General features: G+C 41.7%; 3 protein-coding genes across 5 annotated transcripts; 2 read left to right on the top strand and 1 right to left on the bottom strand.

The window, feature by feature from the left end:
- The first annotated feature begins 344 nt into the window (after positions 1–344).
- LOC144038290 (uncharacterized) lies at positions 345–8402 on the top strand. Of its 3 annotated transcripts, none has more exons than XM_077550649.1 (9): positions 345–507; positions 1315–4016; positions 4205–4250; positions 4329–4472; positions 7413–7499; positions 7575–7697; positions 7811–7897; positions 8123–8194; positions 8273–8402. In XM_077550649.1, the coding sequence occupies exons 2-9, from the start codon at positions 1413–1415 to the stop codon at positions 8305–8307; spliced, it is 3198 nt and encodes a 1065-aa protein (XP_077406775.1). In that variant the 5' UTR covers positions 345–507; positions 1315–1412; the 3' UTR covers positions 8308–8402. The 3 variants fall into 3 exon arrangements, with proteins under 3 accessions (XP_077406775.1, XP_077406778.1, XP_077406777.1); XM_077550651.1 differs by having other exon boundaries at positions 347–493; XM_077550652.1 differs by lacking the exon at positions 7413–7499.
- Positions 8403–8786: 384 nt separating this feature from the next.
- On the top strand, positions 8787–17402 carry eif3c (eukaryotic translation initiation factor 3, subunit C). The gene is made up of 23 exons (XM_077550655.1): positions 8787–8934; positions 9501–9618; positions 9696–9761; positions 9853–10042; positions 10225–10350; positions 10525–10576; positions 10691–10809; positions 10948–11078; positions 11781–11931; positions 12003–12106; positions 12669–12810; positions 12906–13031; positions 13120–13213; positions 13289–13476; positions 13582–13806; positions 14780–14971; positions 15043–15214; positions 15285–15444; positions 15560–15625; positions 16387–16474; positions 16583–16748; positions 16907–16948; positions 17168–17402. Exons 2-23 carry the CDS (start codon positions 9521–9523, stop codon positions 17245–17247), a joined length of 2778 nt encoding a protein of 925 aa, XP_077406781.1. The 5' UTR covers positions 8787–8934; positions 9501–9520; the 3' UTR covers positions 17248–17402.
- A 159-nt stretch (positions 17403–17561) lies between these two features.
- prodh2 (proline dehydrogenase 2) lies at positions 17562–22597 on the bottom strand. The gene is made up of 10 exons (XM_077550660.1): positions 22541–22597; positions 22088–22460; positions 20840–21030; positions 20635–20761; positions 20350–20502; positions 19342–19485; positions 19071–19237; positions 18341–18451; positions 18057–18145; positions 17562–17983 (listed from the first exon to the last, which is right to left on the bottom strand). The coding sequence occupies exons 2-10, from the start codon at positions 22328–22330 to the stop codon at positions 17811–17813; spliced, it is 1398 nt and encodes a 465-aa protein (XP_077406786.1). The 5' UTR covers positions 22331–22460; positions 22541–22597; the 3' UTR covers positions 17562–17810.
- Positions 22598–22756: the final 159 nt, after the last annotated feature.

The following is a 22756-nucleotide window of genomic DNA, read 5'->3' as shown; positions in this document are numbered from 1 at the left end:
CTAAACTTGTTTACATTAATAAAATAATCGAGTTTATTTTAATTGAGCTTTTTATTCAAAGTGAATTACAACGAATATATGTAAATGTTAGACTTGGATTCGCTTTTACTAACTTTTATTTGATCAATTAAATAACTTGTTATTGATGTATTGCATAAAATAAATACACATTCAACGTTTTACTTTTCTTCATGTGTTCAGTCGTTTTTCAATGTATTAGGTAATTTTGCTCCACATGCATCTTCTCCACCAAGGCAAATGAGGGCGGTATAGGCACACTTTGTACATTCACGAAGAAGACACTCGCTGCTGTGATTGGTTGGAATGTTTATAATCGTTTAAAACTCGAGCGGCATCGACGATTTCGTGTTAGGTGGTTTAGAACCCCGAAAGTAATTTCTGCTTGTTTTGGCTTTTGTGGATGCTATCGACGATTACGGATACATGGTTTTGATATTTGACAAGTCACCGTGACGGTGATCAACTTAAAGGTGTAAGTTGTTTCGGGTAGGTTATTACTCTTTGTCAACTGACATTCCAAAGCTTCTGTTTTTAACGATGAGAATGTGTATGTTTTGAGTGGTATAGAGCAGGTGCACTTAAAAAATAATATCATGAAAAAGCGAACGATTGTCACTCATTTCAGAAGTCCACGTAGTATATTTTTGCCGTGATCGGTAACTCTTCTGCTAGCGTTATTTAGCCGTGAATTGCTCTGATTGGTCAATCGCCAGGCCGAGTCGTGCATTGGGAGTTGTTCCTGCCTCGCTTCACCCCCTTATGTGTCTTTTCAAGTTTTCATTTTGTTTAGCGGTTACCGGCATTACCAGCCTTACCCTGTCAACTGGGTTATCAGGAAGTAGCACACACTTTGCCTCGTTTCAAATGGAGCAATTGTGTCAATAAACACGTGATAAAAAACGGCTCGTTTGCAACACCCGAATTCTTTCTCAATTTGTGGCAAGAAAATATTTTTTTAAAAGCCTGAAATATTTCATTCGGTCAAAGTAATCTATATAATAGAGGGTTTCACATCTGAAAGTGTAACAAAGAAATCATTTAGTTCATGTTAGTCTTACTTTGTTGTTGTTGTTGTTGTTTTTAATTGTAGCATATCAAGTTAAATATATTTGCATTTGTATCATTACCAAAACAAAGAGGACTTTGGATTTTTCTCTGTCAACTATACATTGTGGATCAATTTTATGACTCTAAGCTATTTCCATCATAGATACGACGAGCGAAAAGCTGGTTGATAATGCAAATTTTGATGAATGAAAGATGATCTGTCAAACTTGTACTTTTCATCCATAGGTTGCAGATAAGTGAAGAGAAGAAGTAGCTGCCATTTGAGCAGTCCTGTCAGGGCAACTCAATCTCGTGAAGTCTTTCACAATAGCAAGAAGTTCACTATGGCTGATATGGCAGGGTGTTCTTCATCTCATGTGGAAAATCCAGAAGTGGAAGAAATGAGAGAAAACATCCCTCCAGGAGCAACAACACCTTCGAAAAGACAGTATTTGTGTGAGGAATACTTCCCCGATATCAGTCTCCTTGATAGCACATGTAGTCTTGACATGCATCAGACTATGGATGAGTTATCTCTACGTAAAAATATGCCAACAACGCCTCTGACCGCGAGTACATTGGGCAGAACGCCTGATTGGATGCGGGAAATCATAAACAACAACTCTAAATTCTCTTCCATTCGGACGCCAATGGTCAAAGCAAAGGGGAGTCAACCTCGCAACTTGGACGCGGACGCTTCTATGGTTTTGTTGCGTGATGAGTGCTTACCGGACATTACTAATTGCTCACTTGACTCCACAATGCAGCGGAGTATCAACTTTACTATAAACATATCTCCTTCTGACATGCAATTACTTAACAGTGCACAGAAGGCGCCCATCGAGTCTGATTTAGAACGTGCTTTTACTTTTGATGAATCCACCAGCCAAACTTTCAATCCTCCCCCTTTAACTGCATCCCAAGGAAGCCTCCCTCAAAATAAAGAACCGCATATGCCAACACCCAATCAAGGTCCCACTTTGGGGAGTGGCCCTACAGAACAGGATGACCTGCCGTCTGGAAACACAACTGAGTGTAAAACCAGTGTGACGAGTGACAACAGCACAATTACCAGGTCGACAGAAAGTAGCCTCAATGACGGCCACCACAATACCTTTGATGCAAATTCGCTCTCTGTGTCCAATGCCGCGTCAGAAAGCAATTCTAGTGGCAGTCACCACAACACCTTTGATGCAAATCCTCACTCTCTGTCCCATGTTCTGTCAGAAAGCAATTCTAGCGGCAGTCACCACAATACATTTGATGCCAAACCGCCGTCTCGGGCCAACGGAACATTAACTTTATCAGACAGCTGTTCTGGTGACCGTCACCACAATACCTTCGATGCAAATCCTCCCTCTCAGTCCAATAGCACGTTATCGATGTCAGAACACGGCTCTAATGACAACCCCTTGGATACTAAACCACCCTGTCAGTCCACTGGACAAACAAAGACATCGGAAAGCAGTTCCGGTGACTGTCGCCGCAACACCTTTGATGCCAAACCTCCGTCTCGGGCCAATGGAATTTTATTAGACGGCAGTTCTAGTGACTGTCACCGCCACACTTTTGACGCTAAACTTCCCTCTCAGTCCAATGGAAAAGTTACATCACAAAGTCGTCTGAGTAACGGTCACCACGATACCTTCGATGCAAATCCTCCATCTCAGTCCAGTAGTACTTTATCCATGTCGGAAAGCTGCTCAAATGACAGTCACCACAACACCTTTGATGTTCAACCAGCGCCCAAGTCCAACAAAAGCACATCGGAAAGCAGCTCTAGCGACCGTCACCACAATACCTTCGATGCGAATCCTCCCCCTCAGTCCGATAGCGCTTTACCAATGCCAGAACATGGCTCTGATGACAGTCACCTCAACGCCTTGGATGCTAAACCTCCCTGCCAGTCCGATGGAAAAACAAAGACATCCCAAAGCGGTTCCACCGACAGTCACCACGATACCTTCGATGCAAATCCGCCCTCTCAGTCCAAAATGACTTTACTCGCGCCAGAAGGGGGCGCCAATGACAGTCTCCACGGTACCTTTGATGCTAAACCTCCTCAATCCAGTAGCAAAATCACCTCGCCTGAAAGAACCTCGAATGAAGATCACTGCAACAACACCTTTGATACATATCCACCCCCAAAGAACAACGGCACAGTAACCACGCCAGAAAGCCACTCAAGTGACGGCACATTTAATGCCAAACCTCCTCAGTCCAGTGGGAAAATAACCACATCAGAGAGCCAGTCGAGCGACTGTCACCAAAACAGCTTTGACGTGACGCCGAAGCCCAACAGAACAATGAGCATGTCCGAAAACCACTCAAGTGACGCTCGCCACAGCACATTTGATGCCAAGGCAAAAAATATGCCAGAAAGCTGTTGTGGCGACAGTCACCCAAACACCGTGGACTCGAAACCTCCCTCCCATCCCGGCGACACAGACCCCAACGCCGATGCCAATGCCGGCGAGACCAACCTCGGTGAAGCATCAGCATCCGCAGCTAGCCATTGCGAGGCCAAAGATCATTCGCAATCGCTGACGCATGACCGAAGCTTGTATCCAGACGACAACAGCAAAGCTTTTAATTTAGACGACACCCTCGAATTAAGGCGCGGAAATTTTGCCACCTCGACGCCATTGACTACCGCTAATTGCAAAATGGCCTTCTCCAGCCCCAGGACAGACGAAAGCAAACTGCTGGCGTTGCAGCAAAATCTTGGTCTCGATACCGCCAGCAAGCCACAGGATCGGGCGACGTCCGACGTCGCGGCGGACATCTGTGGTCCGAAGATTTTATTTCAATCTCAACCACCTGCTAAATCGCTGCTGCCTTCCTTGAAAGCTCCGACACTGTCGCTGATGGTCAAGCAGTCAACGGTGCCTCCAGGGCGAGGTCTCCCCTTGGTGAAACGAAGTTTGATCCCTCACACACTTAAAGAGGTAAGTAAAAGCAGCTGTAAATAAAAACGGTGGGCCTAATAAATAGAGGTGGGAGTGTACCATAAGTCACAGACGGCATGTGCACGTCATAAGTTTCAAAATCTTAACTGCAAAAAGACATTTCTGATAGAGTCTGATGTCACTAATACTACGTCTAAGAATGCCTTCCATTTTTTTGTCCTTTAAAGAGTTCAGCAGTATCCAACTTGTACAACCTCCGACCAACAACCATAGGTAAGTAGACTAAATTCTCATCACTTGTGCTACTGGTAGTTTTTTTGATTACAACCCCACCTTTGCATGTGACACCAGCATCGAGGCCAAACACGCACCAGCCAAAGCCTGGAGTGGAGAAGCCGCAGCTTGGTGGAAAACTATCAAGCATCCCCAGAGGGCCCGCACTTCTCAAGCCGCCATTGAGAAGCAGCACGCTGGCTTCAAGTGCTGATAAGAAATGTAAGTAAGATGATGTTGTGTTACACGCACACATAGACACAATTTAAAAAGTAGTTATAGCGTTTGAATGGGATCTCCCGTCTTCATTTTCGTGGAGATCTCCATCATTAGTACTAGCTTTGCATTAGCAAGTATAGCATTAGCAAAGATGAAACTAGTAGCATAACATTAGCGAACGTAGAATTTGCGTGGACGAAACTACGAGCCGAGCGTTAGTGAGCTCAGCATTAGCGAGGATGAAGATACTAGCTAACTCTCATGCAACAAATAAAAGAGACTTTGCTAGCGTGAATGCTGGCCGCCACTCCCACTTAGCATTAGTACTAGCTTTGCATTAGCAAGTATAGCATTAGCAAAGATGAAACTAGTAGCGTAACATTAGCGAACGTAGAATTTACGCGGACGAAGCTACGAGCCGAGCATTAGTGAGCTTAGCATTAGCGAGGATGAAGATACTAGCTAACTCTCATGCAACAAATAAAAGAGACTTTACAAGCGTGAATGCTGGCTGCCACTCCCACTTAGCATTAGTACTAGCTTTGCATTAGCAAGTATAGCATTAGCAAAGATGAAACTAGTAGCGTAACATTAGCGAACGTAGAATTCGCATGGACGAAGCTACGAGCCGAGCATTAGTGAGCTTAGCATTAGCGAGGATGAAGATACTAGCTAACTCTCATGCAACAAATAAAAGAGACTTTGCAAGCGTGAATGCTGGCTGCCACTCCCACTTAGCATTAGTACTAGCTTTGCATTAGCAAAGATGAAACTAGTAGCGTAACATTAGCGAACGTAGAATTCGCGTGGACGAAGCTACGAGCCGAGCGTTAGTGAGCTTAGCATTAGCGAGGATGAAGATACTAGCTAACTCTCATGCAACTAATAAAAGAGACTTTGCAAGCGTGAATGCTGGCTGCCACTCCCACTTAGCATTAGTACTAGCTTTGCATTAGCAAGTATAGCATAAGCAAAGATGAAACTAGTAGCGTAACATTAGCGAACGTAGAATTTGCGTGGACGAAGCTACGAGCCGAGTATTAGTGAGCTCAGCATTAGCGAGGATGAAGATACTAGCTAACTCTCATGCAACAAATAAAAGAGACTTTGCAAGCGTGAATGCTGGCTGCCACTCCCACTTAGCATTAGTGCTAGCTTTGCATTAGCAAGTATAGCATTAGCAAAGATGAAACTAGTAGCGTAACATTAGCGAACGTAGAATTCGCGTGGACGAAGCTACGAGCCGAGTATTAGTGAGCTCAGCATTAGCGAGGATGAAGATACTAGCTAACTCTCATGCAACAAATAAAAGAGACTTTGCAAGCGTGAATGCTGGCTGCCACTCCCACTTAGCATTAGTGCTAGCTTTGCATTAGCAAAGATGAAACTAGTAGCGTAACATTAGCGAACGTAGAATTCGCGTGGACGAAGCTACGAGCCGAGTATTAGTGAGCTCAGCATTAGCGAGGATGAAGATACTAGCTAACTCTCATGCAACAAATAAAAGAGACTTTGCAAGCGTGAATGCTGGCTGCCACTCCCACTTAGCATTAGTGCTAGCTTTGCATTAGCAAGTATAGCATTAGCAAAGATGAAACTAGTAGCGTAACATTAGCAAACGTAGAATACGCATCGATGAAGCTACGGGCCGGGCATTAGTGAACTCAGCATTAGCGAGGATGAAGATACTAGCTAACTCTCATGCAACAAATAAAAGAGACTTTGCAAGCGTGAATGCTGGCTGCCACTCCCACTTAGCATTAGTACTAGCTTTGCATTAGCAAGTATAGCATTAGCAAAGATGAAACTAGTAGAGTAACATTAGCGAACGTAGAATTTGCGTGGACGAAACTACGAGCCGAGCGTTAGTAAGCTCAGCATTAGCGAGGATGAAGATACTAGCTAACTCTCATGCAACAAATAAAAGAGACTTTGCTAGCGTGAATGCTGGCCGCCACTCCCACTTAGCATTAGTAATAGCTTTGCATTAGCAAAGATGAAACTAGTAGCGTAACATTAGCGAACGTAGAATTTGCGTGGACGAAGCTACGAGCCGAGTATTAGTGAGCTTAGCATTAGCGAGGACGAAGATACTAGCTAACTCTCATGCAACAAATAAAAGAGACTTTGCTAGCGTGAATGCTGGCCGCCACTCCCGCTTACCATTATTACTAGCTTTGCATTAGCAAGTATAGCATTAGCAAAGATGAAACTAGTAGCGTAACATTAGCGAACGTAGAATTCGCGTGGACGAAACTACGAGCCGAGCGTTAGTGAGCTCAGCATTAGCTAGGATGAAGATACTAGCTAACTCTCATGCAACAAATAAAAGAGACTTTGCTAGCGTGAATGCTGGCTGCCACTCCCACTTAGCATTAGTGCTAGCTTTGCATTAGCAAAGATGAAACTAGTAGCGTAACATTAGCGAACGTAGAATTTGTGTGGACGAAACTACGAGCCAAGCGTTAGTGAGCTCAGCATTAGCGAGGATGAAGATACTAGCTAACTCTCATGCAACAAATAAAAGAGACTTTGCTAGCGTGAATGCTGGCCGCCACTCCCACTTAGCATTAGTACTAGCTTTGCATTAGCAAGTATAGCATTAGCAAAGATGAAACTAGTAGCGTAACATTAGCAAACATAGAATACGCATCGATGAAGCTACGAGCCGGGCATTAGTGAGCTTAGCGTTAGCGAGGACGAAGATACTAGCGTAGCATTAGCGTTCTTAGCATTAGAGAGGACGGCGCTACAGCAAGCTAGTCCACATGACGCAGATGGATTTGATCCTGGTGCTTAAAGGAAGTTATTTAAGTTTGAGTCATGTCCGTGGCCAGTGTAGTTTTCGACAACTCAATATTTTTGAATGAGATAAGTGAACTGTTAACCTTATTTAGAAAGAATGACATTTTAAATAAAAAAAATATTTGTTTTACTCCTTAGCGTCTAATGCTGCAGTCAACATTCCCCAAACCAGGAAGCGTGACTTAAGCAGAGATGCGCAATTCGTAGTGAAGAAGACAAAGATTGGTAAACAAAAAAGTGCATGCAGTATTTTAGACGGCTATGATAATGACCGCGCGGCTGCTGTTTGTGCTGTTTCAGATGTCCCCACATCATCCAGCAACATTGTTATACCAGGGCCTTCCATGCATGCAATAAGTGCCATGAGAAGCTCGAGGCAGGCGCCACCAAGGCACACGCCGATGGCTAAAACTGCAAAAGACGGTGGGTTGGATTTGATCAAACTGGCCAAAATGTGCACCTTCCCGCTATCCCACAAGTTCATTGACCTTGAAATGAATTTGATGACCCCGTGCCCTTTGTGTAATTTTCTTCAGATGCTGCAGCCTGTGATGCTGTCACCAGACCCAAAAGTCTAAAACCACTTGTGAAGAGTCAGAGAAATCAGCTGCCCAAGGCTTCAGGTAGGTTAAAAAGGTGGCACAAGTATAGTTGGGGTCAGAAACTTTTCATGAAAATGAATGGGAATAAACCACAAATCTACACAATTGAGGGTTGACTTAATGAAGTTCTGCTTAAAATGGAATCTGTTGATGACGTTTACTGGACATTATCCAACTCTTTTGCAAGCCGAAGTGCAGGATAAAGTCAAGATTGCCATTTGATTTATGTTGATTATTTTGTTACAGGTTGTGTTAAATGTATTATATTGGAACGGCAGCTTCAAATGCAAACAGAAGAACTACAGAGACTGAAAGAAGGTATGACTGAATCGTTGTAGAAAACCCTGCTTCATTTAAAAATAAATAAAATGTTATAATACCCTGTTTTGTTTACAGAGCTGCAGAAGCACAAGAATGAAAAGGATATGTGAAACTGCAGCAACATCAATTTATTGTTACCATTGTGGCACTGTAAATGTTCTTATATTTTTAAAATTCTACAGTAATAAAACTTATGTAAACTTTGCATTACTTTCTGAGGTCAGTTTTTATTCTGTGTGTTTTATTGCAGATACCCCACTAGTATTGCTTTCAGCATTCACACTTAGATTTTCTTGATTACATTTTTGTTATGGAGTGCATTTTTTTTTCATTAGAAATTAAATATGGAATAATAATGGAAGCCATTTTAGAGCGACACTCTGACAACATGACAACAAATAAGTATGACCCGAAAGAATATATTAACGCAAGTAAAGTAAGGTTTTGCTTAAATATTTATTTTTATTTTATTTTTTTAAAGTGTGGTTTCTACTGGAGAATGCCATTTTACTTTCGCCGATAGAGGGCACTGCCGCCCTTGTTTGAATAAAATTGTCAACCTGATCCATAGCACCTCACTAGCACATCACTTCCGGTCGGTCACTTCCTTTCCCGGCGCGAGTGCCCAACACTGAACGTCGCACATTTTCTCCGTGTCAACGTAAACCGCAAAACTGGATTTTATAAACGCTCAAGCAAGACAGAAGCAACGCAGATCACACTTTACAAGGACGTAGGTGAGTTTCGGATAGGAATGTGTTCGCCACTGGTCGACTCTTGTTCACTTTCGTCCTTGTAAGGCCCGAGTGCTAGCGGAAGATTATCTTAGCATTAGCTCCGCGACACGTTAGCTACTTTCAGTCAACTTCAGAACACATTGACATACGCTTTGTCAAATTAGGAATTACCCCGTGAGTTGTAGAGCTACCATTGTCATTTTCTGATGCATTATTATTAAACTAGAAAAAAAAAAGTCAAGCAAAAGTATAAAATTAGATTGGATCATTGTAAGATATTGTCAACAATGTCACGTTAACACATTAAATTTAAACGATATGGGTTACCCTTCTTTAATTACACTTTTAAAATAGCACAATTGGCTCACCTGTCATAGATTACAGCAATGTTTTGTGGAAATTTTCCGGCAGACCTAGATAACGCATCATGTAGCTGTTCTCGTCTTTAAGGCAAAGAGAGAATTGTACTAGACACGACTGACTGCATACTTGATAAGGCACTGATTAAATTGTTTTATTGTATGATTACAATAATCTCTATTACTACCTTTTTTTTTTTTTTGCAGATTGAGCCCTTTCTTCAACAATGTCTCGTTTCTTTGCCACCGGGTCTGACAGCGAGTCAGAGGAGTCCTCATCAGCAGATGAGATCACCCCCAAAGCACCCGGGACTACGCTCAAGCAGTCAGTGCAGTTATTGCATCACTCCAGCGTTCCATTTAGATTTCAACCACTCTCACACTGCCTGTTTGACTCCACAGGTCGCTGCTGCTCAGTGATGATGAGGAGGACACCAAAAGAGTCGTGCGCAGTGCCAAAGACAAAAGGTTGGCCGGTTTTGATTAAGATAAACATGAAATTTGGTTCCCTCGGCAACATGCATGAACCATGTTGCTTGAATGTCTTCCTGCGTCATAGGTTTGAGGAGTTGACCAATCTCATTAAGACTATCCGCAATGCCATGAAGATCCGCGACATGGCCAAGTGTCTGGAGGAGTTTGAGCAGCTATGTCGAGCTTTCCTCAAAAGCAAGAATATAGTAGACAAAGAGGGAGTTCCACCTTTCTACATCCGTCTTTTGGCCGACCTGGAGGACTACCTGAATCAGGTCAGGGCTTTAATTTTCTGCTCCTTGAAATTCTGTAATGCTTGAATCACCATTGAATTTTCATGGTTTGAAATGTGCTTGAATTCAATACAGACAATATATTTGGCTGAATTTCTACTCTTGCTGTTGTTGTGAATTTTATATATATATAATTTAATGTTTTGAAATGGATTATGTTTCAGCTTTGGGAGGACAAAGAGGGCAAGAAGAAGATGAACAAGAACAACGCGAAAGCTCTCAGTACGCTGCGGCAGAAGATCCGCAAGTACAATCGGGATTACGAGACGGAAATCACGTCTTACAAGGAGGTGACAAAATGGCGTAATGCCACACATTCACTTTTAAAATGATGATCTTGGGCCATAAGCTCGGCTGTGTCCATCATCACTCAACTTTGTACCTTTTTAAGCGAACAGCATCAGCTGTGATTGTCGTGTGTCTCGCTGGTGGAGAACATTAACCTCTCAATGTTCTTGTCATAGAATCCTCAAGAGTCTGCAGATGAAGAGGACGACAAAGGCGGAGATGATTCAGGTAAGCCACAAACTACTACTAGTTTGCATAAGGTATGTTAGAAAGTCACACGTGAAGACGGTGATTAATATTACTTTACTTTTGATTAATATTGCTTTTTTTCTTCTTCGTCAGGTTCATCCTCTGACAGTGATGGGGATGATGATGGTGTGTCAGCTAAGGCCTTCTTGAAGAAAAAGCCTGAGGCCGTGCCAGACGCTAGCAAGTTCCTCAAGCCTGCCAAAGGATCTGGGGTAAGGAGTTGGAAAATGGCTTTAACTGTTTATAACTAAACTAAAGCTAGGAGGAGTCGAAGCTAACAGTTCAGACTCTATTGGGCCTTTTGGAAGTGGTTTGTATGAGTGACATGTTGTGGTTTGTCCCTTTGACAGGACGAGTCATCCTCGAGTGACGAAGACGATGATGATGAAGACTGGGGCTCGGACACCGTGGACACGGGCAGCGAGAGCTCTGATGACGGAGAGGAGAAGAGTGCGTCTCTCGCCATGGTCTTCCTCAAGAAGTGAGTTGCCGCCAGTTCACAATGCATTCCGTCCCCACATAAATCAGGGATGTGATTTTTCCGCTAATTCGCGGAATTCCGCTTTTTTTATCCCCCCCCCCCCAAAAAAAAATTCCGATTTTTTTTTCCTTTTTTTTTTTAGTACTGTAGTTCATTGTGTATGCACATGACTCCGACAGATAACATCTTCTGCTATAACAAAGACATTTGTGGTATGCTCTAATATGAGTTACTTTTCATTTGGTCATGATACAATTATTTGTTCATGAAATTTGAACTCTTCAACATTATTTATGTGTTAACTTAGTAATCACATTAGTTAGATATGATGATATTCTCAGTGATAGTTTTTAAAAGCAAAGGCAGTCCAATGTTTTTGAATGTGACTGATTTTGAGTTGACTAAAACTGCCATTTTATATGGGATAGTTCAATATACATTGAAAATTTATGCTGTTGTTTTGTCTATTTCTTTGTCATGTGAGTGCATTGAAAGTACTTAAAAACACGGACAACCCATGAGCTCCGGGGCCCTGGACCTAGCTGGGTGCCAGCGGCCCCCAGACCCCCGGCTAAATTTTCAGATAATTTCACTTTGGTCAAATCACATCCCTGATAAATGGATAGTAGTGCTTGAGTGTTTCGAATGTGACGGCGTAAGTCAGGCATTCTCCCCTTAAACCGAGTCGTAACACATTCACAGAGCTCATGGGCCCGAGAAGGGCAGCGAGAAGCTGGGGAAGAAGAAGAAGATAAGGAAGAAAGAGAAGCTGGAGGAAGAGGCTGAGGAAGAGGGCGGCGAGGAGGTTGAGGGAGGCTGGGAGAAGGTGAAGGGAGGCGTCCCTCTCGTCAAGGTAAGGACGATTCGTATACAGATGTTGTCAGCAAAACAACCTTCACATTTGCCTTCAATTGAAACCACCAGGAGAAGCCCAAGATGTTTGCCAAGGGTACTGAGATCAACACAGTTGTGGTGGTGAAGAAGCTCCATGAGATCCTGCAAGCCAGAGGCAAAAAGGGCACCGACCGGTATTCATTTAGTGCACACTCAACATCTTGAAGTAACAAGTTACAATTGTAACACATCATCTCCATCAATCGAGATCTCAAATATTATTTCCCTGGTGATCTAATTTACTCAAGGGCTGCAATGATTAATTGAATAATTCAGGGGGCAAAAGCAAAAATATCCCCCTCAAAGCTTTACAGAAATATTTTAACAGCCAGCTGCTAACTGCAGGACTAAAGTCACATATACAAAACACTTCTATGTGTTGGTGAACTGTTTTTTAAAGGGGGAAGTCAACCCCAAAATATTTTTTGCAATAATACATTCTATGCATTATATATTCAATTTATTAGATGAAATAATCTGAGTGCTCTGTTGTAAAAAAAAAAAATGTTTGACATGATGTGTCACCAAAATCCACATTAGTACTGTCTAAGAACTAGCAGATTTTGAAGTTATTGGATACGTTTGGTACACCTGTGCGATCTAATGAGATGTATATTTTAAAAAAAATCTGATTAACCCAGGAATGAGAGTTTGAATTGTATGTTAAAATAATAAATGCAAACTCCTCTCTGCCAGGACGGGCCAGATTGAACTGCTCGATGCCCTCGCTGGCATCTCTGCAGAGCATAACCTGGGTCAGGGCGTCCTGGTGAAAATTAAATTCAACATCATTGCTTCGCTGTATGATTACAACCCCAATATGGCAACTTTTATGAAGGTAGGAAATTCTTTTACGCAGATAAGACGCTCTAGATTTGATTGATGTCTCTTGACATGCTTCTCTTTTTTCTTTCTTTTTTTTTGTCACATCAGCCGGACATGTGGAAGAAGTGTCTGGATTGCATAGATGAGCTGCTGAACGTCCTGTATGACAACAATGACATGTTCGTTGGGGATAACATTGCAGAGGACAGTGAGAACTTGAACATCTCAGATCAGGTTTATTCTTTCTCCCACCCTTTAACTGTTTGCCTCGTTTTTATTTACATTACAGCAATAATTTTCTTTTCCTCTCGTGTGTGTTCAGCCTTTCAGGGTTCGTGGCTGCATTTTAACTTTGGTGGAGAGGATGGATGAAGAGTTCACAAAGATCATGCAGAACACGGATCCGCATTCGCAAGGTGAGCGCACACTTTGAGATCATGTAAACATGAGTCAGGATTAGGCGATTGTAACTGTGCAACTTCTCCCCGTAGAATATGTGGACAATCTCAAAGACGAAGGGCACGTGTGCGGCATCATGGACCGCCTGCTCAGCTACTTGGAGAACAAAGGCACCACGGAGGAGATTTGCCGCATCTACCTGCGTAGAATCATGCACACCTACTACAAGTTTGATTACAAGGCTCACCGGCGCAGCCTTGGCATCCAGGCAGAAACGAAGGTGAGGAAAGTCGCATGTTAATCGCTGGCGCGGGAAATTCCGCTTTTATCAGGTGTCAGGCGAGCTCAACAATCAAAAATGCTTCCGCGTCCACGTGTGGCGTAGTCCCAACAGGACCAGGAGGAGAGCGAAGGCGAGGACAGCGCCATCATCATGGACCGCCTGTGCAAGTTCATCTACGCCAAGGACCGCACCGACCGCATCCGTACGTGCGCCATCCTCTGCCACATCTACCACCACGCGTTGCACTCGCGCTGGTACCAGGCCCGCGACCTGATGCTCATGAGCCACCTGCAGGACAACATCCAGCACGCCGACCCGCCCGTTCAGGTGCGCACGCCAGCGCCTCGGGCCAAACCACTGTCGTGCTGACTTGACATTAACCCCAAAAAAAATCTTCACAATATGTTCTATGCAGTCCCACTAGTTTGAATATAGTATTCTGGTTAATATTGCGTTAGTGGAATTTGAGTTAAGCAGCAAAATCCTGCAGTTTTTATCCATCTCAGGGGGCGGCCATTTTGCCACTTGCTGTCGACTGAAGATGATATCACAGTTGCTCAGGGCAATCACCAATCACAGCTCACCTGTTTTCTGAAGCTGAGCTGTGACTGGTTGTTACGTAAGACCTGAGCAACATCGATGTCACATTCAGTTGCAAAATGGCCGCCCCCCGGGATGGATGAAAATGGCTAGATTTTGCTTCACAACTCATATTCCATAAATGTAATACTAACTCATTCACTGCCATTGACGGCTATAGACGACAAAAATTCATTTGAACTATTTCTATTAGTTTAACATTTTTCCCACTTTTCTTAATGAGTATGAAAACCTAGAAAATGTTTTATTGTACATTTAGAATAGATATAAAATTTGTAATTAATCGTGAGTTAACTATTGAAGTCATGCAATTAATTGCAATAATAATAAAAAACGCCTGACGCGATTTAAAAAAAAAAAAAAGAGAGAGAGAAAAGATTATTAAAAATTAGGGGCGCCAGGCGATACATTTTTTTAATCGTAATTAATCGCATGACTTCACTATTTAACTCACAATTAATCACAACTTTTATATCTGTTCTAAATGTACAATAAAAAAAATCTAGGTTTTCATACTCTAGTTAACAAGGTGGAAAAAAATGTTAAACTAATAGAAATAGTTCAAATGAATTTTTGACGTCTATAGCCGTCAATGGTAGTGAATGAGTTCATCAGAATGTCATGATTAGCCTTGTAAGGTCACATGCCAAGAAATGTTTACGGTTGACTTCCACTTTAAACCTTTGCTTTCCTTTCCTAGATCTTGTACAACAGAACCATGGTCCAGCTGGGAATCTGTGCCTTCCGTCAAGGCATGATCAAAGACGCCCACAACGCCTTGCTGGACATCCAATCCTCGGGCCGTGCCAAGGAGCTTCTGGGTCAGGGTTTGCTCATGAGGAACATGCAGGAGAGGAACGCCGAGCAGGAGAAGATCGAGAAGAGACGACAAGTCGGTCATCAAAAGTGCACGCGCGTTTGCAAGCATTTGAGTCAAGCTAAGCAGTTGTGTGTCCGTCACAGGTGCCCTTCCACATGCACATCAACCTCGAGCTGCTGGAGTGCGTGTACTTGGTGTCGGCCATGTTGCTGGAAATCCCTTACATGGCCGCCCACGAGTTTGACGCCCGTCGCCGCATGATCAGCAAGCAGTTCCACCATCAGCTGCGAGTGGGAGAGAGGCAGCCATTACTCGGTATGTAAAGAATTGGGATTTCCTCCTTAATCCAATATCTTCACATTCTAATTTTGTTCCCTTTTTCCAGGCCCTCCGGAGAGCATGCGCGAGCACGTGGTGGCGGCCAGCAAGGCCATGAAGATGGGCGACTGGCGCACCTGCCACTCCTTCATCATCAACGAGAAAATGAACAGCAAAGTTTGGGACCTGTTCCCCGAAACGCAGCGAGTGCGCGAGATGCTCGTCAGGTTGTTAGGCCTCTTCTTTTAATATCCCGCCGCGTGCCGTTCATAAATGGGCACGTTGGTCAGCCGCCGCCGCGTCGTCGTTCCCGTGGTGACTGTGATGCGTTGCTTTGTGTAGGAAAATCCAAGAGGAGTCGCTGAGGACGTACCTGTTCACATACAGCAGCGTGTACGACTCCATCAGGTCAGCTTCTTGACTAATAGAAACAGAGTTTTTTTTCATGCTATAGTAATAAGATGGGAAAAATATATATATTTTTAAATATCTTGGAATGTATACTTGTATCATCATTTAAAGCATAAATGCTCCATTATGTGTCCCAGGTCCGTTTCACTTCATCAAGATATTAATTTATTAATAATTTATGTCATTTTAATTTTATTATCAATATAACAAAATGTAAACCCGCCACAAAATTTGACAATGAATTTTTTTTTTTTTTGTATTTTTTTACTGCGCATGTAAATGCATTATGGAGAGAAAACTCGCTTTAATGCAGGCAAACCAAACATAGTGGGAATCAATTTCAGCTGATTTTTTTTCAAGGTGAGGGGGAAAAAATAAGGATTAAGATAGAAAAAAATGATTTTTTTCTTAATCTATTGCTGAGGAATCAGATCAGAACTTACTATTGAAACGGGACTCAAGTGCAAAAAAAAAAAAAAAGTTAATTGGGGCGTCACTCATTTCAGCAAAACTTCCTTGACACCAATTTCTACTTTCCAATTCGCCAGGGCTTTGGCGCCATCTTGTGGCGTCTTAGTTACAGAAAACATACAAAAATGCAATTTAAAAAAAAAAAAGGGTCAGTAACCGGGAATAAAAAGTATATACTTATATGATAATAAAGTATACAAGACTTCTTTGTACATTTCTGATGCTCAACCTTCTGCAACCCACCCCACCTGTTGATTCAGATCTTTGTTTTATTTTTTTTTTTCTAGCATGGCGACACTATCGGACATGTTTGAATTGGAGATACCCACCGTTCACAGCATCATCAGCAAAATGATCATCAACGAGGAGCTCATGGTGACGTTACATGGCTCCTGCTAGTGGAAATATTCCTTTAAATTGGAATGCATTTATTTAAAAAAAACAAAATATATAATATATATATTAATGTCCACCCACCGACAGGCCTCTCTGGACCAGCCCACGCAGACGGTGGTGATGCATCGCACGGAGCCCACCTCCCTGCAGAACATGGCCCTGCAGCTGGCCGAGAAACTGGGCAGCTTGGTGGAGAACAACGAGCGCGTCTTCGACCTCAAGCAGGGCGTCTACGGCGGATACTTCAACCGGGGTAAAAGATCTGGCTGCTTGATTTTGGAACGTTTAACGTGACATTTGAAATACTCTTTAAAAAAAAAAAAAAAAAAAAATAAGAAAACAAAACGCTTTCCCCACATTTGCATGGGGAAAAAAAATCCCATTGCTAATTGGTTGCCCCTTCCATAACAGATCAGAAAGGCGGATATCAACAGAAACAGTCATACCAGAGAGGTACGTAGAGAGCAATTTTTATTTTTATTTTTATTTTTATTTTTATTTTTATTTTTATTTTTATTTTTATTTTTATTTTTATTTTTATTTTTATTTTTATTTTTATTTTTATTTTTATTTTTATTTTTATTATTTATTTTATTTATTTTTATTATTTTTTTAATTTATTTTATTTTATTATTTTCATGATTAATTGTTGACTATGTGCCCCTTACACAGACGGAGGGAAGGGCGGTTACCAGTCCAAACAGGGGGGCTACCAACGAGGTTACAGGAATCAGAACCAAGGCAACTATTGATTTTGGAAAAGGTCACATTCCGTTTTGATGTTAAGCGCCACCTGGCCCGAAGCTCTTTTGGCTGATCCTAAATCAGTTCATTTGAACAAGCAGTATGTTTGAAGTGAACTTGCTTTGTGTGATCAGTTATAATAATAAACATTCTTCAATAGTGACTCTTGCTACCTTTTGATTTTTTTTTTTTTAAAGCACATATCACATCACCAAGCAAAAAAAAGTACAATTAACTGAAATTAGATCGTTTCCGGCAGCACATGATGATTTTTCGAAATGACTTCCCTGAGGTGAGTATCTTGATTGTACAGAACACACAATATTTACACCTTTTTATTAAACAGCAAAAAAAAAAAGGCAATACAGAAAACTAAAGTGCTCACAGGGTCAGCATGTTCAGACTTTTAACCATGAATTGCTACATTTGCCAAATAATAGAGTCCCTAATATAAATATTCGTTAGCCATTGCTTAATTTAGATCTTTAATGATATAGATACAAATATGAGTTAAATTCAAGAAAATAACAAAATGCTTTCCTAGTTTGCGTCATCCCTTGACCACGCCTTTCTAGCGCGTGCTTAACTTGAGTCTCCTGTGGAGCTCTTGCCTGAGCAGGTCTCGCTCCTTGCGGATGCCCTTCAAAACAGTTTGGTTCTCCTGGGCCCGGCGCACCAGGTAGGGCAGGGTGTCGTCCACGGAGCCGTACGGGACCGACTTGTACACGGCGTAACCCTCCTTGGCTGTGGAGGAGAGAGTTACGGTTGCTATGACAACCACTGTTAAATTTAAAAAAATAAATAAATAGTATCTTACCTAAAGTGAGAGAAACGTGATCGCACATCCCCAGAAGCTGACCAAAACACACAGAGTTGCTTGCTTTGTCTATGCCCAGTTCCTCAACCCTGATAAGTAAGTAAATGTTATTTATATAGCACCTTTCACATACAAAATGTTCTTCAAAGGTAAAAATTGATCACACGGATAAAAACAAATACAAAAAGTAAAACAAAGGTCAAAAAGATACATTCATTAAGTACACTGCATTAAAAACAAGGTAAAACGATTAACTCTCTCATTCTACTTACGCATTGACTCACCATTTGGCCGCCCGCCTCACAGATTCTTCATTGTGTGTGGCGACTATGATCCTGTAGCGTTGCGGGTTCTGGGCGATGAGCCTTAGCATCACCTCCAGTAAGCTGTTATAACTGTAAAAAAGGAAGTATTTAAGAAATTAGATTTCATGAGAAACTATATGACCGATTTAATAGCGTTAAAAAGAGAATTGTTTAGGATAAAGAACAAAGCAGAAAAAAATTAACTATTATTGCCAGCAAGTCTTATTTGCTGCCCTAAACACAATCAGGACCTATATTTACAACTTAAATCCTAATATTTGTTCCGTAAAATAGTATTGATTTCTCCCAACACGTGATTAGATTTTTTTTTTGTCCAATCAGATTTCAGGCTTGGTGTGTTGCTATGTCAATCTAATCTGCCCAGAGTGCCGTCTCCATTTTGCTGCCCTCTGATTGGTTGGTTAGAGTAAAAAAGGTTTACGAGCAAGACGTGTGACGTAATCTGCGCACTATTTAATAACCAGCACCTCTGCTGAGTACGATGTGTTTTATTTACATTTATAATGTTTTCTAATGTTATTAGATTCCTATTTTTTTCCGAGCTATGATTTTCTACAACAAATGTCCATTTTTGTGCAGTATTGATGTTAGTTGTATGAACAGGAAATGCAGTTAGTTCGTCCAAACAAATGAAAATGTACAATTTGATGTAAATAGGCTCGCTGGCGGAGGTAACAAATGTCTTAACTTGTCATTTGTGTCCTCCCAGCATTCTTGGACAGGGTCCGGGCGATCTTCCTTCTCCGCCAGCTTCCTCTCTTTGTCCATGTAGGCCCCTCGCACCAGCTTGACCCCCAAACAGAACCCTCCTTCCTGGGACTGACTGATCGCCTCCAGCAGGAGCGTCCTGGTCTCCTGAGAGCGAGTATTTCCAAACAAAACCACTTTATTTCCTTTTATGGCCCACATAGAGTAATGAGGCAGCTTGGATTTGGGTGCCCTGATTGTTGAATGTTTACCTTCAGGTAACACTGGTATGTGTTCCAGATCCAGGCGCCATCTTTGTTAAACTTCTTCATCATTGCCATGGTAACAAGGGACAGGGCGGGGTTCATGTAGGTGTACTCGGCATCGACCAGGACCCGCACTTTGTTCACACTAGCCTAAGGGACACAAGGACCACGTTGAACACGTTTTCTCTGCTTCTGCTTGATCTGTGTGTGCGTAGGTGTGTGCGTGTATGTAATTTATATCATACATTTTTAGACTTTTCTGCCTTTCTGAAAAAATTCTGACATTTTTGGCAATTTTATAGACATATTATAATTATTTTCTACTCTACTTCATTTTTTTCTTTTTACATTTTGTGGCTATTTTTTTAACCTTTTTTTTCAGCATATTTGGGTATTTTATGGTAATTTTGTTTCTGGACATTTTATAGTTACTTTTTGAATATTTTATTTTCTGCCTTTAAAAAAAAGTTTTATTTAAATACATTTTCTGCCTTATTTTGGCAATTCTCCCAAAAATTTTGGGGGTAATTTTCTGCCTTTCTTGACATTTTAGGTGACTTTTTGAACATTTTGTTTTCTGCCTTTTTTTATTCACTTCTCTGTTATTTTTGGCAATCTCGTGGCCATTTTATGGTAAATTTCTGTTTCTGCTTTTGCTTTGCTTTTTTGCACATTTTTATTTATTTAAAAAAAATAACAACTTAAAAATTTGGACTCTGACATTTTTAGTCCAACTATTAATTTATTTGTTGAATATTTTATCAAAAAAATATAAATATGTTATAATAATAATAATAATAATAATAATAATAATAATAATAATAATTTATACTACTGGTAATCTTTTTTTCTTTTTTTTAGAGATCTACAGATCTCCAGAGCCGCAGGTTGCAGACCCCTGACCTAGGCCTACTAATGTTGAACTTTTATGTTCCTCTATAGGCTATGTTGACTGTTAATTGCTTTTTGGCGCCCCCTAGCAGATACCACACACACTACATGGTACAACGGTACCTCGCCTATCCTGTTGAGTCTCCGCAGGCTGCAGTGGAAATGCGCTGCCTCTCTTTCCTCCAAACCGGGGAACTTCACGTCCTCGCCATCCATGGCTTTGACCAGGAGGTCCAAGTCGTATGCTTGTTTAGAAATGACCTTGGTGAGTTTGACCTTGATAGACATAACAAATCACATCTGTAAATAGTTTAATAGTTCAATTGTATAATAGATGGAACATTTATTTATTTAGTTAGTTTTAACCAGTATAGTGTTAAAGGTCGAAGGTGAAGCAGCCAAACTTACACAGAGCTCAGGACTGATCAGAGCTGTGACCTTCAGTTGCATCATGGGATCTTTGCTCCAAGCATTGCTGTGCGACATTCGAACGCATTCCAACATGGCGTCCATGTTCTCATTATATCTCTTCTCTCTGAAGGTGACACATACGGAGCAGTTAAGATTTTTATGTGAGAAATGTTTGTTATCTTAAAAGTTTTTCACTCCTGACCCTGTGCTCTCTCCCAGGTCCTCCTCGATGGGAACCGCCAACATGGGCCTCAGACCCAGCGTGCTCATCTTCTCCATGGACTCAGAAATCTCCTTCTCGTTCTCCCCAGCCACAAACTGAGCGTACACTGTTGATCTCATCAGCGAAGAGAACGCGTGCCTGCCCAAAATGCTGCGCGCCGCTGACATCAGCTGCCAAGACGCACATCATGACCAGGTTCTTCTGTCATTACAGTTTTCAATGTACTGCATATGATACAAGATGACTTTTTAGTTTGGTTAGGAGAATTGAAGCAGAAGCCAGAGTTGTGGTCTGATATTGACATGGGAAACGCTCACTTTAAATGGGGGCATGTGTGTGCTGACTGGTTAATTCTGGACACCCAGTTAGAAGAGGGTGTGTAGACTTATGCAACCACATTATTTCAGTCATTTCTTTTTGCATCCACTCTATATATATATATATATATATAAAAATAACAAAAAAGACTACAGGTTATATTATCAGTACATTCCATTACATTTCAACAGGGGTGTGTTGACTTTTGTATCCATTGCATTTTAATTTGTAATTACATAGCAAATTGATTCCTCAAACTTTATGCTTTCATGAACAGAACAGAGCTTTGGACAGGTCGCTGTCATTATAAAGTGTTGACATTCTAGCGCCCAATGTTTCTGGTCATGCTTTTTTTCTTTTTTAGGCTTTTTCACATCAACATAATTAACATTCTAGACGAACAAAACGAGTGATCTTGACTTCTTTGTAATTGTCTTTAAATACTCGAAAAATGACAATTTGACATCGGTAAACAGCTAGACAAGGCACGAGGGCTGGGTATCGGTTCACATTCCCTCAATCGATTCGATTTCGATTCAATTTTTTTTTTTTTTTTCCCGATTCGATTCACTTCAATTCAATCCAATATTGATTAATTATGTTAATTTTAAACCCAGCCCTACAAGGCACAGTTGATGGTGAGCAGGCGTACTTTTTGCCCCGAAAATCACTTCCAAAACAAAATATTGATACTTTTTATACTGAAATCATTCGTTGTGAACTATATCATTCAAATGAGCACATAGTGGAAAGTAACAACTTTTTCTTCCACCTGGGTGAATGTGTAAAAACAAGTTGCACGCTGCTAAGTAGGTCAATCACAATAGCAGAGCATAAACTAGGAATGTTGCTGCCAGTTCCACCCATAAACATACTTCCGAAAATCAAAAATCTGATCGTGCGTCTCACCTTGTTGCAGTTGTTGACCAGCCCGGGAAAGGAGCAGAATCGAAACACAGCCAAAGCGCGACACAACTCGCTCAGGCTCTTCACCCGGAACGCGCTGGGATCCTCAAAGGCCAAAGAGGCGGCCAAGAGGTTCGGGGGCTTGTCCGCAGCGGCACCCTGCACCACCATCCTGGGGGAGGCGGTGGACATGAGTCTCGTGGAGAGCAGGTAGAGGCGCGAAGAACACAGGCGAGTGCACGTCATCTTCCCCGTGTGGATTCCCTTGCAAGATTCCGATCAAGTTCACGTCGGGTGTTCACGGGTTTTTTAGGTGTGTTTCAACATCAACACGCATGCGGGTTCAAGAAAAGTATGCGACTTGTCCAAACCGGTCCTGTCGGAAAAAAAACAAAACTGTTTTCATTCTATTTAGTGACGCTGATTATTGATTCACTTAGCCTCGGGCCACCTTACCTCTGGTTCGTGTGAACTTGGACAGCTGAGCAAGTTTTGCAGAATCAGACCAAAAAATGTCATCTTTCCATTTTCCACCCACTTTAGTAGTTAATGAGTGACTGTGGAAATTAGAGCAAAGTTGACCCTTGGCATTGTCCAAAAAAGCGTACCCGCTCTAACATTAGCTCAAGAAATAGACGAGAGTATTTAGAGAAACTTGCAGGAATTGAAGAA

This window comes from Vanacampus margaritifer, chromosome 18, assembly GCF_051991255.1.
Source record: "Vanacampus margaritifer isolate UIUO_Vmar chromosome 18, RoL_Vmar_1.0, whole genome shotgun sequence".
NCBI lineage: Eukaryota > Metazoa > Chordata > Actinopteri > Syngnathiformes > Syngnathidae > Vanacampus > Vanacampus margaritifer.
The sequence above is the reverse complement of the archived record's forward strand: the minus strand, read 5'-3'. Positions and strand labels throughout refer to the sequence as shown.

What these genes read in the sequence shown, in the direction of transcription:
- LOC144038290 (XM_077550649.1), top strand. Translation starts at nt 1,413, where the DNA reads ATGGCTGATATGGCAGGGTGTTCTTCATCTCATGTGGAAAATCCAGAA. An exon ending in CCTCCGACCAACAACCATAG is followed by an intron (nt 4,251 to 4,328) that starts GTAAGTAGACTA and finishes ATGTGACACCAG; the next exon opens with CATCGAGGCCAAACACGCAC. An exon ending in TTCAAGTGCTGATAAGAAAT is followed by an intron (nt 4,473 to 7,412) that starts GTAAGTAAGATG and finishes TTTACTCCTTAG; the next exon opens with CGTCTAATGCTGCAGTCAAC.
- eif3c (XM_077550655.1), top strand. Translation starts at nt 9,521, where the DNA reads ATGTCTCGTTTCTTTGCCACCGGGTCTGACAGCGAGTCAGAGGAGTCC. An exon ending in AAATCACGTCTTACAAGGAG is followed by an intron (nt 10,351 to 10,524) that starts GTGACAAAATGG and finishes TTCTTGTCATAG; the next exon opens with AATCCTCAAGAGTCTGCAGA. An exon ending in CACGGATCCGCATTCGCAAG is followed by an intron (nt 13,214 to 13,288) that starts GTGAGCGCACAC and finishes TTCTCCCCGTAG; the next exon opens with AATATGTGGACAATCTCAAA.
- prodh2 (XM_077550660.1), bottom strand. Translation starts at nt 22,330, where the DNA reads ATGACGTGCACTCGCCTGTGTTCTTCGCGCCTCTACCTGCTCTCCACG. An exon ending in GACCTGGGAGAGAGCACAGG is followed by an intron (nt 20,762 to 20,839) that starts GTCAGGAGTGAA and finishes TGTCACCTTCAG; the next exon opens with AGAGAAGAGATATAATGAGA. An exon ending in TGGGAGGACACAAATGACAA is followed by an intron (nt 18,452 to 19,070) that starts GTTAAGACATTT and finishes CCTTTTTTACAG; the next exon opens with TTATAACAGCTTACTGGAGG.